General features: G+C 38.9%; 1 protein-coding gene across 2 annotated transcripts in view; it reads right to left on the bottom strand.

Moving 5' to 3' along the window:
• SKIC3 (SKI3 subunit of superkiller complex) overlaps positions 1–15,264 on the bottom strand; it is a 60,657-nt gene extending 45,393 nt beyond the window's left edge. Inside the window, exons 1-6 of one of the 2 annotated variants that reach the window (XM_067464539.1) lie at positions 15,071–15,264; positions 11,394–11,494; positions 10,719–10,862; positions 9,374–9,465; positions 7,833–7,908; positions 2,765–2,905 (exon numbers count right to left, since the gene is read on the bottom strand). In XM_067464539.1, coding sequence (XP_067320640.1) covers positions 2,765–2,905; positions 7,833–7,908; positions 9,374–9,465; positions 10,719–10,862; positions 11,394–11,483 — 543 coding nt within the window. In that variant the 5' untranslated portion in view covers positions 11,484–11,494; positions 15,071–15,264. The remainder of the gene's footprint in view (positions 1–2,764; positions 2,906–7,832; positions 7,909–9,373; positions 9,466–10,718; positions 10,863–11,393; positions 11,495–15,070) is intronic. The other variant, XM_067464538.1, reaches the window with a different exon arrangement.
• Between the last annotated feature and the right edge of the window lie 81 nt (positions 15,265–15,345).

The raw sequence follows: 15,345 nt of genomic DNA, 5'->3' as shown, positions 1-15,345 counted from the left end.
CATCCTGTATCAGACACGGATTGAGGTTCCGGGTTTTAGCCTGCCACCTTTGTACTCTTGATTGCTGAGGTATTCCTGCAAGTAACTCTGTAGATCTTAGGAAGAGATTTCTTGATTTAAGGCATTGGTGTGCTGGCTGATAATCAAACAGAGGATGGACCAGACGTTAATGCCTTGGTCCTTTCATTATTGGCTGCTGCTTCCTGATGGATGTTAGATCGTACAATATCAGCTAAACAGTATAAAGCGTAGACAACCTGTGATAATGTGGCATGTCTTATTAAGGGCCATATCCATTGTTTTAACATGGCGAGATGTGTTTCATACTGGGCATGCAAATTCAGCAGCAGAGTAGCAAAGCACAAGGGCAGATGTCTTCATTGTGTCTGTTTGTGATCTCTAGATTGTGCCAGTTAGCTTTCATATACTACTTCTAGCGCCCACTTTTTGCTTGATAGTCAAGAAGTGCTTCTTGTAAGTCAGAGCACAGTCTAGGGTAACTCTCAGGTATTTTGCGGTGCTGCAATGCTCCAGTGGAATTCCTTCCCAGGTGATCCTTGGAGCTCGAGATGCTTGTCTGTTCTTATGGTGAAAAGCACATGTCTGCAGTTTAGATGAATTAGGAATCAGCTGGTCTCTGTCCCTTTTGGCAGTGTAAATGTTAAACATTGATGGAACAAGCACGCTCCCCCGAGGCAGGCCATTCTTCTGTTTTTGCCATCTGCTTCTCTGGCCCTGGAACTCAGTAGAACTTGTAGTAGATTTCTTATGAAGCGGGTGAGGTGGCAGTCCTTTGTGATATTATACATTTTTTCTCAGATGAAGGCAATGACTTACAGTGTCATAAACGGCTGACAGGTCTATAAAGATAGCTCCTGTAATCTGCTTCTTAGATTACTGCTTAGAATAAGGGTGGGATATCCTTTTTACACTTATTTCTTATTTTGGCACTCTCCATATCTCTCCTTTGCTGTCAACTGTAGAATGTTTTTGTTGGGAATCAGCCTGTGTTTGTGTTTCATGATGCTCAGGATCATGATGATCTTGATGTGGGACATGATGAGGGAAATGATGGTGCTGAGGCTGAGGTGCAAGATGGAGATGGTTTGGTCAATGATTTTCATATAGACAATGACAGAGAGGCTCCAGTGCAAAGGGTAGTTTCTCATGAGAATACTCCTGCTGGGCTTAAGGATAATGGTTTACTCCCTCTTTCTGTGAACTCTCAAGATTTGAGTTTGGAAAACAATCTGACACCTGAAAAATTTAATGAACAGCCAGAAAGGGAGTTGAAAACTAGGGGGCTAGAGTTCAGCCAGGATCGACAACAAACTCAATGTTTACCTCACTCCGAAAGGCTTCGTCAGATAAGAGGCAAAAGTGGGGGAAACGAAACCCATTTTTGGGCTTTGGGATATAAGGTTTGCTTCAAGGGAAAGCCTGTTAGATCAGGCATCGTTTGGAAATCATGTTCATGTGCCCTGGAAATCCTGTTCAAGAGGTCTTGTTCTTATAAAGATTTTTAGCATTTTGCTGTGGTCTAGCACCTTCTGGATTATCTTTGCAACCTGTTGATTCCTGTCTGGATAAATACTGCCTTAGATTGTTTTTATATCTTTTGTGGACATTGCTTTGAATAACTGCATGTCACTGATCTTTTACATTTTGAAATTTTCCTATTTTTACAAGCATTTCTTTCTACTGACTATTTTACTCAGCTTCAATAAAAAGGATTGGTTTTTCACTCAACATGTGGTATGTTTTAAAGTCAGAGGGTATTGTTTCTGTTCTGGAGTGCAACAGTTTTTTCCAAGAAAGCATGCTTGCAATTACAGCAATAAGGTATGTCCAGCTCGATCTACTGCTCCTCCCATGCTTGTTTTCATCCAAAATAAAGCTGATACCTGACCGAAGGCTGATGTGGAAAGCTTGTGTAAAATAAGAATGAAAATGTAGCATGCATCCTTTACCCACTAACAATTCTACACATATCCCAATTTGGCGGGGGGTGGGGGTGGCAGAAGCAAGTATCATTCACCAAGTTTAGTGGAAAATATACTGCATGATCATTTCTGAAAAATGATGCCATTCCAGTCAAGGAGGTAATATATATGAAGCAGGGACAGAAAAGGGTATAACCAAAAAAATCTGAAGTAGTCACCTGCTATGGTACTTTTAAAATAAGTGTTCACATTTCCTGCTGGGTCCAAAATAGTTGAATCATAGATTCAAACAACTGTTTCTTAAAATTTGTATATTGGTCTCACTTTCCATTTGAAAATTCAAAACCATCTGCCAAGGTTATTCTGAAATTTATCAGGAATATTAATTTGTTTATTATATTTATATCACACTCTTCTTGACCCCAAAGGAGACTCAAGGCAGCTTAACATATGGGCAAGTATTCAATGCCTTGACACAACATATAATTAAAATAAACATTAAAATTAAAATTAAAATTACTACACACTAAAACATTTAAAAACATTACACTCACGATTAAAACCACACCACTCATAATCATAATTGTGCTGTATATGTTTTATATATTTTAATTGCATGTGATATTGTTTTAACTGAACCGATACTTGTTTTTTAGCTTCTGTACAAATAATTGTTTTTAATTCCCGGCAGTTTTTTACATGCCAATAAGCTGCTTTGGAATCTGCATAAGAAGAAAGGTGAGCTATATATTAAATAAATAAATACAATTGTATAAATGTTAGGGGTTTAAAATGACAAAATATCCAAACGGAAGCCTTACCAACTGCTGTGTTTCATTATCCTGGACATGTGTGCCTTCTTCCAGTAACTGAATCAGTCTCTTCCAGAGCTGATGAAGCTCAGCATTGTCTGCACCTTCTTCCCGTCTTATTTTTATCAGCTTGTGCCACATTCGAGCCACCTGTCAAGACAACCAGTCTAGCTTTAGTGGCTTTTCAAATCAGAAGCATGTTTGATCTTTGACTGCTAGAGAATTGGAAAACATTTTCCAATTCCAGAGATCAAAGTGAATGTCTTTTGCTTAACTGAGATGTCAGACGCAATAAAGAAATAGCATTATAAGTCGACTTTGCAGTGAGGCTTATACTGTTCACTGAGCCATACAACTCCATAAATTGATTTAGTGCTATGATGTGGACAGATCTCCTCTACACATTATTAATGGTGGCTTCCAGTTTAGAAGCTCCATAAGAACTGAATTGCAATCAGTTCTTATGGAGCATTCAAACAAAGATGTCAGCGAACTACATTCTCATGCTTTCAGGGTCACTCATCTATACTGGACTTTTAAAAAAAAATACAAGATTTGTGACAATGCTTTAATAATAAAATATAGCCTTCTATAGTATGAATAGGCAAGGCCCTTTTAAGGCTTTAAAGTTTCTTAAAACTCTAAAATATCCTTTATAGAAGCTGAATACATTTTATCACTTTTTGCTTCCATTTTATTGCCTACTAATTGCCCCGAGAACAGACTGATACTAGGAAAATTAAGAATTTGTTTACCTAAAAGAGCTTTTCATTACTATTTCCTCTCATTCTTTTTGGTGCAAAAATGGAAAGAGGAGAGCAAGTAAATAATTAAAGTCTCCCCTCATAGCTACAGAAACTGATGAACAAACTAGACACTTTTTAAAGTGCAATCAAGAAGGCTATCCATTCTTAAATGTCTCACCTAAATTCACCCACTAAGGAAGAAAACTGACCTTAAAAGGAGGAAAGTTTTTATTAATGTTGCTGAGAATGATATGTCTTTGAGTAAATAGGGTTTTTTTTTTTTGCAGTTTCTCCAGTTGCTCCTGACACGACCAAAAAATAATAAAATCTAGATAATCTGCTTTGAACTAGATTATATGGCATAATACACACATATAATCCAGATAACGTGGATTACCTGCTTTGATAATCAGGATTATAGGGCAGTGTAGAAGGGGCCTTATAGGAAAGAGAATTGCAGATTATTAAAGTATTGCATATACTCCAGTACAAGCAGAGTTTTTCAGCCCTTTTTAAAGGCTGAACTCCTCCCTGCCCTCAGCTTATACGCAACTCAAGGCTATTTATTATTTTACTCTGTTATTATTATTATTATTATTATTATTATTATTATTATTATTTTATTACATTTATTATTTTACTCTATTCATTATTATTGTTATTATTATATTTGGATTATTTTACTCTATTATTATTTTTATTACATTTATTATTTTACTCTATTTATTATTGTGATTACATTTATTATTTTACTCTATTATTACTTGAAGGATACATAAGCACATTTACACTGATGAAAGCTAGAATGGTTTAATCAGAGTTGGGCAGTCTAATCTTAAATTACAGTTTTATGTAAATATTCAAAAACATTTAACCTACGGATGCCTCAATCAATGTAATTTTATTGGTATCTATTTTTATTTTGAAATTTACCAGTAGCTGTTGCATTATCCACCCTTGGCTTATACTCGAGTCAATAAATTTTCCCAGGTTTCTTTGCGGTAAAATTAGGTGCCTCGGCTTATATTCAGGTCAGCTTTTACTCAAGTATATATGGTAGGTACAATAAAGCCTATGTGGGTCTTCTTTTTAAATTCTACTTTCACTAAATTGCAAAAAGCAATGTTTCTGCAGCACTGAACAATCTTCATGAAGATAAAAAGGAAAAAAAACTATTAACATACTTTCAGATATTATAATAGTAGAAAAACTGACACTGAAAGAATCAATAAAAAAGCAATGAGTGCATACAGCAGATGGTCTGAAAATATGCTATACTAACTACAAGGTTTTCATGGAACATTTGCTCATTAAGAAACTGACTTTCTTAATGGTTGGCTTAATGAAACCTACGTATTGCCAGTGGAAAATGTAAAAGAAAAACTGACATACACTCCCCCACACCTTTAACTTAAAAGGCTTTTTGGTAATGAAAGCATCAAAGTATTTGACATGCTTTCAGTACCAAAAAGGGCTTTAAAAAGAATTAGATCTGTATAAAGTTATCAAGACAATTTCTTTGCAGATTCACTGCGATGGTAATTGAAGCTGATGTTCTCAGCCTCTAAAGGAAATGAAAATAAGCCCTAAAATCTGAAGTGTCAAAAAAGGAGCCTGAGGGAAAACAGTGACGTGCAGTTATGAAATGGAATCACCGAGGTAATTGGGTCAGAATTCAGTCATATGGGAAAATGGATTGCAAGATGCCTCACAGCTATGTTTGAAAATAAACTTTTCTATTATTTGATTATATATTGATTAAATTTTCTCAAATCAGTTGCAGTAGGTAGTAACTTACCTTAAAACAATGTTAACATGTATACTCCCATATAAGTCTGCCTCATATATATGCTGAGGCCATGTTTGAAGACCAAAACTGACTATGCTCTTACCCGTGGATAAATCAAGGGAAAACCTTTTGGCATGCAACATACAAATCTTTTCCTCTCCTTTTAAAAAATGCATAGAGAGCTGGTAATCGATAGGTACCACCTTGGCAGGAAGGTAACGCCGCTTCATGCAGTCATGCCGGCCACATGAGAGAGATTACCAGATCTAACTCTATATTTCGAAGCGAGTTGTTTAGATTAAAGATTGGATTACATTACAAAAAAGAAAGGCCTTGACATTGGAAGGACATGACCTGAGGGCAGGTTGGCATGCGTATTTGTGGTATGAGAAGAAAATGAATTTTGGAAACCACTTCATACACTCAGCTCTGCTAAAAGTCTGGGACAAATATAAAAAAGACTATGTAGTAAAACTCCTTTATGGCTATCATCCCTTGAGGCATGACAACGAAGAGAGCTAGGATGGAGTGAATGGCCTACATATCGTGACATTCGAAAGGGAGAAGGGAATGAGTTCAACGTTAAGATTCAATAAGAGCTAAGGGTTAATTTTAGAAACTTATTTTGGTTTCAATATCATCAAATCAAAGAATATTATAATAAGGACAGTAAAGTAGGATTTGAAGAGAAGCAGTCAGAATGGGATAAAATACTAATGAACAAGAAGAAAATTATTGTGAATATTTACAGGCTACTGTTGGGATGGAATAAAAAAAGGGAACAGATTAAAGACTGCATGACCAAACGGGTAAGAAACATAGGGAGGACAATGTTAGATGAATGGGAAACAATGTGGAACAGAAAATTAAAATACACCTATGCCTACAATTTAAAAGAAAATTGGCTAAAAATGATGTATCAATGGTACATGACCCCAGAGAAAATAGCAAAATTCTCCAAAGAATATAATCATAACTGTTGGAAGTGTGAGAAACAAGGAGGATCTTTTTTCATATGTGGTGGTCATGTGACAAAGCAAGAGGGTTTTGGAAAGAAATTCATGAACTGTGCCGAAAAATTCTCTATGCACCCTGAGTATTTCTTATTAGGGATGACAAATATGGAGTGGAATATTAATCAAGATAGAGACAGAAAGATTTACCATCAAGATATGAATGTATTGAGAAAATACTAGAAATCATGAGTATGCATAAATTAACATCTTTAGTATCCTCCTACACACATTTTTTCCTTTTTACTGTAATCCTGCTTAAATCTATAATAAAACGTATTTCAAAAAATGCAGAGAGAGAACATACTTAGGAAAAGCTAAACAGGAGGAGAGGAGAGTTTGAGGGGTTATAATATGTGTAACTTGCTGATCTTACTGTTTGCGTTTCTATAAATACATATAGGGAAAGTAATATACTGTATTTCATCACATAATAGTTGCACCTTTATTCCTTTTGTTGGAAAAAAGGGGTGAGACTACTACGTGATTAAATAAAATTGGGGTCTTGTTAGCCAGTTTCTTTTTAAAAAACCAAAAATGTTTCTTACCTCAAGGCAAAGAGTTAGTTTAAACTGTCTTTAAGGAGGAAATGGGTGGTGCAGCAGGTTAAACTGCTGAGTTGCTGAACTTGCTGACCGAAAGGTTGGTGGTTTGAATCTGGGGAGCGGGGTGAGCTCCCGCTGTTACCCCCAGCTTCTGCCAACCTAGTAGTTCAAAAACATGCAAATGTGAGTAGATCAAAAGATACCACCTTGGCGGGAAGGTAACGCCGCTTCATGCAGTCATGCCGGCCACATGCCCTTAGAGGCATCTATGGACAATACTGGCTCTTCAGCTTAGAAAATGGAGATGAGCACCATCACCCAGAGTAGGACACGATTAGACTTAATGTTAAGGGGAAACCTTTACTTTTTAAGGAGGAAATGGAGGAGGGAGAACACAATGTTTGTTTTTCGCTTTGTTTAAAACTTCCTGCGATGACTGCAAGAAGAAAGGGGAAAAAACTGGGACCAAAAAAATAGGGGTGCACCGGTGACTATTATGTGAAGAAATGTGGTAAATGAAGAAAAAGAATGAGCATGCATCCTGAATAAAATGTGGGAGGAAAGAGCAAGGAAAGCAACAGTAACTTGTCTCTATTAGGAACCCTATTACCTGCTGCAATCTTTAATAAAGACTTCCTGCATAAACTTCTCTGCAGACCCCATTTTTAATACGATCTTACAGACCTTCACTTTGGGTCCCTAGCATTGACCAATGTACAAACTGACCCAAGTTTGGAGGGGGGAAAATTCTGTCAACTTATACCGCAGTATATACAGTAATAGAATATGTGGCCACAGCATCCCCTGGAAGGATAGAGAAGGTAATCTTTACGAGACTGTTGCTTGTAAAAACAATAAAGTCCTTAAGGAATATTTGCCAATCTCAAACTAGCAAAAAACATCTGCTGGCAACATTCTTTTATTAAAGAAACCAATTACAAATATTGATTGCAGCAAATGAAGATCAATGAGATAATGAGTAACCTGAGGGTACTTTTTTTCTTGCTGATACAGGTCTACCAGTTTTCTACAGACATCACACCACTTCTGTTTATCTGTGCTAGAAAAAAAGGACAAAAGAATGCCTATCAGTACACCAATGTTACAACAAACATCGCACATCAATTTAAAATGTGACATATGTTAAGATACTCTTATGTATTTTTTTTGTTTTCAATGCCATCTTCAATGAATGAATATTGAAACATGTTTCTTGTAACCAATTCAAAGTTCTCTCATCCCCTATGTTCTCTAGTGCCTTTCTTTTACTTATTTGTATGTACTAACCACCTTCCCCTCTCTGATCCTCTGATCACATCTGTTTCTGGACTAGTTTCCATTTAATTGGCCCCCACTTCTATGAAGCTGGAGGCAGTAGGGACCTTTTCCTTAATAAACTATAAGCAATGTACACGCTTCCCCACCTTCCCACTTCATTATCACAGCAACCCTGTAAAGCAGGTGAGTTTCAGAATGAGTGACTGGCCCAACGCCACTCAGGTGGGTTCCATGCCTCAGTGGGGATTCAACACTGTGATCACTACATACACCTCACGGGGTCTTTGTTTTTCTTTTTGCAAAGGCATGTTGTTTTCCTAAATGTTTTGGTCTTGAGAAAATGGAAAAGATGCTTCCTCGTAACAGGAGCCATGCACAATCTATTATTTCCTTTCCCTCTCAATTGGCTCATAGGACTTTGTGTGATAGGGAAGTGGAGAAGATTGTGAAGAAGATTGGTGAATCTTACCACATAAAGTATTTTACAGAATTCTTTTACTATTTTGCATGAATAGATTTCCAGAAATTTAACTATTTTGTATTGCCTGAAGCTGGAATTTGACTCGAAGATAGAAAGATTGCCAGGTGGTGATGAATTCTATACTTTTGTAGGCAGGCCTGTAGCGAGGGGGTGGTTTTAGGGGTTCAAACCCCCCCCCCCGAAATGTTTCAGATTTTTTTTAAAAAACCTAGTTTACTCATGAATTTTAACTGGTTAACCAAATCCCCATGCTAGGTCTATGAGATGCAAAAAATTAAGAGTCCTCCCACAACTGTAAGCACTATCTCAAGCCAATATTGACAATTTATTCACACTGTCATTACTTGCAGCAATAGCCAATGTAGTGAAGCAACCAAGTTGTGCGTGTGTGTGTTGAATGCTCTCATTAAGGAGGCCAGACTTGGTGGAGGTGGTTGACAGGGGCGGAGCTACAGGCTATTGAAGGTTGCTCTGCCCCCTGCTGTGCTCTTTGCTTCAGCGTGAGCTAGGAGGCAGGTTTCAAACCTGCCCCCCCCCCCGAAATTTTCAACCCTCCTCGAAATTTTCAACTCCCCCCTGAAATTTTCAAACCCTCCCCCGCTGAAATTGTCAACCCTCCCCGAAATTTTTTTCTGGATACAGCCCTGTTTGTAGGTATAATTTAGCACTATAAGAATGCTACTAAAACAAATAACAGAATGAAAATAAGCATCATACGAATTTTATATTGCTGCAAATATTTAAAGATCACCAGCTTCTTTCTTACCTTTCATAGAGTTCTAGGAGTTTCTGGTAAACATTAACCAAATCCTCCCTCACATCTGCACCGTTTGTTTTTTCATACAAATTTGCCAGTCCCTAGAAAATGAAAGTTATTTTTAATCAAATCCTGATGTATACTGTGTTACTGAGGTGACCTCTTAATTCACTTCAGTGCTAATCCAGTAAACACTTTTCTGTACATGAACACGTGGGTGCGCACTACAGCAGTGGTTCTCAACCTGTGGGTCCCCAGATGTTTTGGCCTTAAACTCCCAGAAACCCTAACAGTTGGTAAACTGGCTGGGATTTCTGGGAGTTGTAGGCCAAAACACCTGGGGACCCACAGGTTGAGAATCACTGCACTACAGTAATCTTGAAGAATAGGCTTGAGGGTCCATCTACACCTGAGAAATAATGCACTTTGATGTCACTTTAATGGCCATGGTTCAATGTTATGGAAACACGTATGTTGTATTTTTATATGTTCTTTTAATTTTTTCTGCCAAAAAGTGCTGGCATTTCATCATACTATAACTAACAGGATTACACAGAATTGAGCAGTGGCAGATAAGCTGGTGTCAAGATGCAATATTTATAGAGTGTAGATGTGCCCTAAGAGCCCAGGATCACTGAAGTATCTCAGCACCCTCACTACCACCACCATCAAACATCTCAGCAACTCCATTACCACCATCATCCCAACAACAGAGAGGAAACAGATGTTTTTTGTTCTTGTTGGGGAAGTGTTGTAGTACCTGCTATCAAAATTTTCATCTTTGCTACCAGGTGATGCTCACTTCGCTGGGTAGTGAAGGGAAGTAGGCAAGGCTCTTAGGATACATGGGAAAGTGGAGAAAGACTACATGTGGCATCATATGGTGCAAATATTCCAGAAATGGAGGTCTATTTTTGGAAAATCTGCAACTTCATGGTGCAAATATGGTTTTTTGAGTATTTTAAGATGTTGTACAAATATTTAAAATGTTACGATGTTAAATATTATTAATTTTATATTATCACTACTAGAGATCCAGTAAAATGTGCTAAATCTAATCCCAACTGAATTTGGACATAGAACTTTACCTCTGTAGTTCAAACGGAAGATCTTTCCAGATGGAAGAAAATATGTTTACAATATTTGTCATGGTATTGTCTGAAGAGCAAGCTGAGCAGCAGTGTTCCTGATGCATTAGCAAACAAGGAAGAACAATCTCCTTGAAAGTGCTGCCAGAAAGGATTAAAGTGCTCATTAAAATGGTCTGGTGTGGTTGTACTTCAATCCTTTACTTCTGTAAGACATGGAGGCTTTCTTCCCACATCATGGAAAATGATACTGAATGCCTACTTGCCTGCCATGCCAGCAACTGCCCTGGTTCAAGTTCAGTGGCCTTCCTGTAGGCACCTTGGGCTTGGTCGGGTTGTTCCAGCTCAGCAGCTGCCAGGCCAATGAATACCCAGGCATTGTAGTTATTTTTTTCTTGTTTCAGAACAGTCTGCAAAAACACATTTGTGTATAAAGCACTACACAATACAAAGACAACAATTAACACACATTTCACAGCTGAAAAAGCAGAACTTGTGTCTCACTCGGATACATCACTGTGATGTACACTGCCCTATCAAAAAAATAAAAATCAGGATAATGTATGACATTGAAAGCTATAGAAGAGCATATCTAAAGAGAATACATATGTTTTGTACATGATTTGTCCCAAAAGTAATGAAAATGATCATTTTTTTGCACAGCCCAGAAGGGCCAGGAAAGGAAAGTGGGCATTCGGGAGAATGGTATGACACTCTCATAGAGTTGGATCATTTGCTTCGAGCTCGGGCTTCTAGCACAGTGGGAGAATCATGATATCCAGTGCACAACATAATTATTGTTTTGCAGTAGATCAAAGTGTCCACAGCTACAGAGAAATACTATATGATTCTAAAATACAATGAAAATAATATTTAAAATGGCAAGGATTCCTCCAAAAACATCCCATTTCACATGAAAAATGCTTAGTTTACATCCTCACCTTGCAGTGTTTCAGTGCTTCTTTGTATTCTTTATTTCTTATGGCATCTCTGGCATTTTTCAGTGCTGCTTTCACTTCCTTGTTTGACATAACTGCTGATACTATTAACATAAGATAACTATTATGTAGCAAACAATATTAGTTCTTACAACTTACCAAATTATTGCTTTATCAATACAATATCTGGTCCAGATACAGAACCCAATCAAAGCAAACACAGTTGATATACACAATAACAATGCTTTCATCCAACAGTATGCCATAATTCTGGAGAATCCTGGTTTTCTTAGTCATGCATGGAACCCATTTGCTTTTTCTTGATTTTCTCCTACCAACAAGAATGGCGAACTCTAAAAATTGAAAACTGATCATATCATGTAACTCAGGTCTCCTGCCTTGTTGCAAGCTAGAACAGTGTTTCTCAAACTGTTCAAAACATAACCTGGTGTTTTGAACTTCAGCTCCCAGAAATCCCAGCCAGCTTACCAACTCTTAGGAATTGTGGGAGTTGAAGTCCAAACATCTGGAGGAGCACAGTTTGAGAAACTCTGAGCTAGAATAATAAAGTATGTTTACCAATGGTGACTTGCAAATAATATATCCATTCGGGAGCCCTAGCTATACTACCCACTGAATCTTACTTTGTGTTTTATAAGGATAGCAGGCTAGCTTAGGAGAGCAGGAAAGGATGCCACATAAACATTAGGAAGAACTTCCTGAGGATAAGAGCTGTTCAGCAGTGGAATATGCTGCCTTGGAACATGGTGGTCTTTCCTTCTTGAGAGGTTTTTAAGCAGTGTGTACTTCCTGCAGGACAGAAGGGGGTTGGACTAGAGGGCCCTCGTGGTCTCTTCTACAAGCCAAACAACTTGCAAATATACACAATCTCTCCAACACATTACCACCATTTCATCAGCTCCTTCTCCATGCAAAGAAATGTTACAATTTTGTATCAATATGCATCACGCAAACCAATGAAGCAATATTTTTGTGAATAGCTTGGGCTAGGCAGTGCTCTCCCTACTTGGTCAGTTGTGACATCCCTATGTAAAAGAAACAAGTAGACAAGACAGTCAATGGCCAGGAGGTTCAAGAGGAATAAATGGCTGAGAAGGCTGCTGTCATATTCCACCATCTACCTCTCACCAGCATATAAACTAGCCTAGCCTTATTATCTTGGAACTGGTAGCTGGGGATCGGTTTGACTAAATGATCATGACAGAAGCTGGATTTTAACAAGACCTGAGCATTACAACTCACCATCAGTATTATGGTACTTTCCAGAAGTATAACCAGACCAAATAGCAGTTGACATTCAGGAGGAAGTGACTGGCTTTAGACAAGATTTGGGTAAACTATGGCCCTTGGGATCACAAGCACCTCTGCTCTCACTGCTATTTTTGTGAGCCTTGACTTTTACAGACTCCCAAACTGCTCTATTGCAGATTTGTTTTAAAGGCGAAAGGGTGGAGGTAAGCATCCAATACTCTTTCATTCACAGGTCCCTTTTTTAACACCAAAACCTACCAATTTTTCAGCAAAAAATTGGATCCACCTGTGCTAGACATCTGTTATTATTAGTATTAAAGTAAAGGTAAAGGTTTCCCCTTGACATTATGTCTAATCATGTCCAACTTTTAGGGGGACTGTGCTCATCTCCATTTCTAAGCCGAAGAGCAGGCGTTGTCCGTAGACACCTCCAAGATCATGTGGCTGGCATGACTGCATGGAGCACTGTTACTTTCCCTCTAGAGTGATATTTATTGATCTACTCACATTTACATGTTTTTGAACTGCTAGGTTGGCACAAGCTAGGGCAAACAGCGGAAGCTCATTCCGCTCCCCAGATTCGAACCACTGACAGCAAGTTCAGCAGCTCAGTGTTTAAACCTGCTGCGCCATTTTTATTTTATAAATATTTACTTTATTTTTATTCTGCCTTTCTCTCCATAAGGACTCAAGGCAGCTAACGGTGACATGACACAATACAATACAATTTTAAAAACAAGATGAATGCCTGTGCATATGAATATAAACATTAACAAAAAAACAAATTAAATATATGTGTCATGAGTATAGATGTATAAGTACAATTAAAATTTATTTTTTTATTTTTTTTAGAGGTGTGTTCAGAATACACTTCTTTAAGCCTGTTTTGAAATGTCTTCAAATCATAGAATCATAGAGTTGGAAGAGACCTCATGGGCCATCCAGTCCAACCCCCTGCCAAGAAGCAGGAAAACTGCATTCAAAGCACCCCAGCTTCTGTTTAAAAGCTTCCAAAGAAGGAGCCTCCACCACACTCCAGGGAAGAGAGTTCCACTGCTGAATGGCTCTCATAGTCAGGAAGTTCTTCCTCATGTTCAGATGGAATCTCCTTTCTTGTAGTTTGAAGCCATTGTTCTGTGTCCTAGTCTCTAGGGCAGCAGAAAAAAAAGCTTGCTCCCTCCTCCCTATGACTTCCTCTCACATATTTATACATGGCTATTATGTCTCCTCTCAACCTTCTCTTCTTCAGGCTAAACATGCCTAGCTCTTTCAGCTGCTCCTCATAGGGCTTGTTCTCCAGATCTGTGATCATTTTAGTTGCCCTCCTCTGGACACATTCCAGCTTGTCAATATCTCTCTTCAATTGTGGTGACCAGAATTGGATACAATATTCCAGGTGTGGTCTAACCAAGGCAGAATAGAGGGGTAGCATTACTTCCCTGGATCTAGACACTATGCTCCTATTGATGCAAGCCAAAATCTCATTGGATTTTTTGCCGCTGCATTACATTGTTGGCTCATGTTTAACTTGTTGACCAAGAAGCAAGTACTGCTCTCGGGCCATGTGTTCCCCATTCTGTATTTTTGCATTTCATTGATGCAGGCTAAAATCCCATTGGCTTTTTTTTTTTTGCCGCTGCATCACATTGTTGGCTCATGTTTAACAAGAGGCACGTACTGCTCTCGGGCCACGTGTTCCTCATTCTGTATCTTCGCATTTCATTTTTTCTGCCTAAGTGGAGTATCTTGCATTTGTCAAGGTTGAACTTCATTTTGTAGTTTTGGCCCATCTCTCTAATCTGTTAAGATCGTTTTGAATCCTGCTCCTGTCCTCTGGAGTATTGGCTATCTCTCCCAATTTGGTGTCGTCTGCAAACTTGATGATCATGCCTTCTAAGCCTTCATCTAAGTCATTTATAGATAGATAAAGGCTTAGAAGGCGTGATCATCAAGTTTGCAGACGACACCAAATTGGGAGGGATAGCCAATACTCCAGAAGACAGGAACAGAATTGGCGACTGTTTGCATGGATCATATAAAGGTCTGCATTTCTAATTACGCAAGTGTAAGCCTTCAGGTGGCCTTACCAAACTACAAATCTCAGGATTCCACAGCATTGAGACATGGAAGCTAAAGTGGTGACATGCTGCATTCATTATACAGCAGGCATGGGCAAACTTGGTCCCTCCAGGCGTTTTGGACTTCAACTCCCACAATTCCTAACAGCCGGTAGGCTGTTAGGAATTGTGGGAGTTGAAGTCCAAAACGCCTGGACGGCCCAAGTTTGCCCAGGCCTGTTCTACAGGGATAGAGACGGAAACCTATAAAGGCCAAAAGACTTTGCAAGTCAATCTTTGAGAACGAGGATTGAGAGGCTCATAAAGGCGACCCAACAAAGATGGACAGACCGCAGTGGAATTTTATACCGGCCGGTGGGCGACCCACTGCCCCAGAGACGCCTCCTGGACGGTCCTTCCTCTCGGGTCTTCCCTCTCCAGGGACTCACTGCAACAGCCCATTCGCAGAGCTCCAACCGGAAGACCTTCGCCTGAGGCTGCCTGTCAATCACGCCTTGCCACACAACCACCGCCGTAGCCCCGCCCACTGGAATGGACCGCAGTGCGCAGGCGCGTGGAAGCGCTTGGTTTTTTTTCCCCCCTCCTCACCTAACTCCGCCTTCCTT

Source organism: Anolis sagrei, chromosome 2 (assembly GCF_037176765.1).
Source record: "Anolis sagrei isolate rAnoSag1 chromosome 2, rAnoSag1.mat, whole genome shotgun sequence".
NCBI lineage: Eukaryota > Metazoa > Chordata > Lepidosauria > Squamata > Dactyloidae > Anolis > Anolis sagrei.
This window is presented reverse-complemented; position numbering and strand designations above follow the sequence as displayed.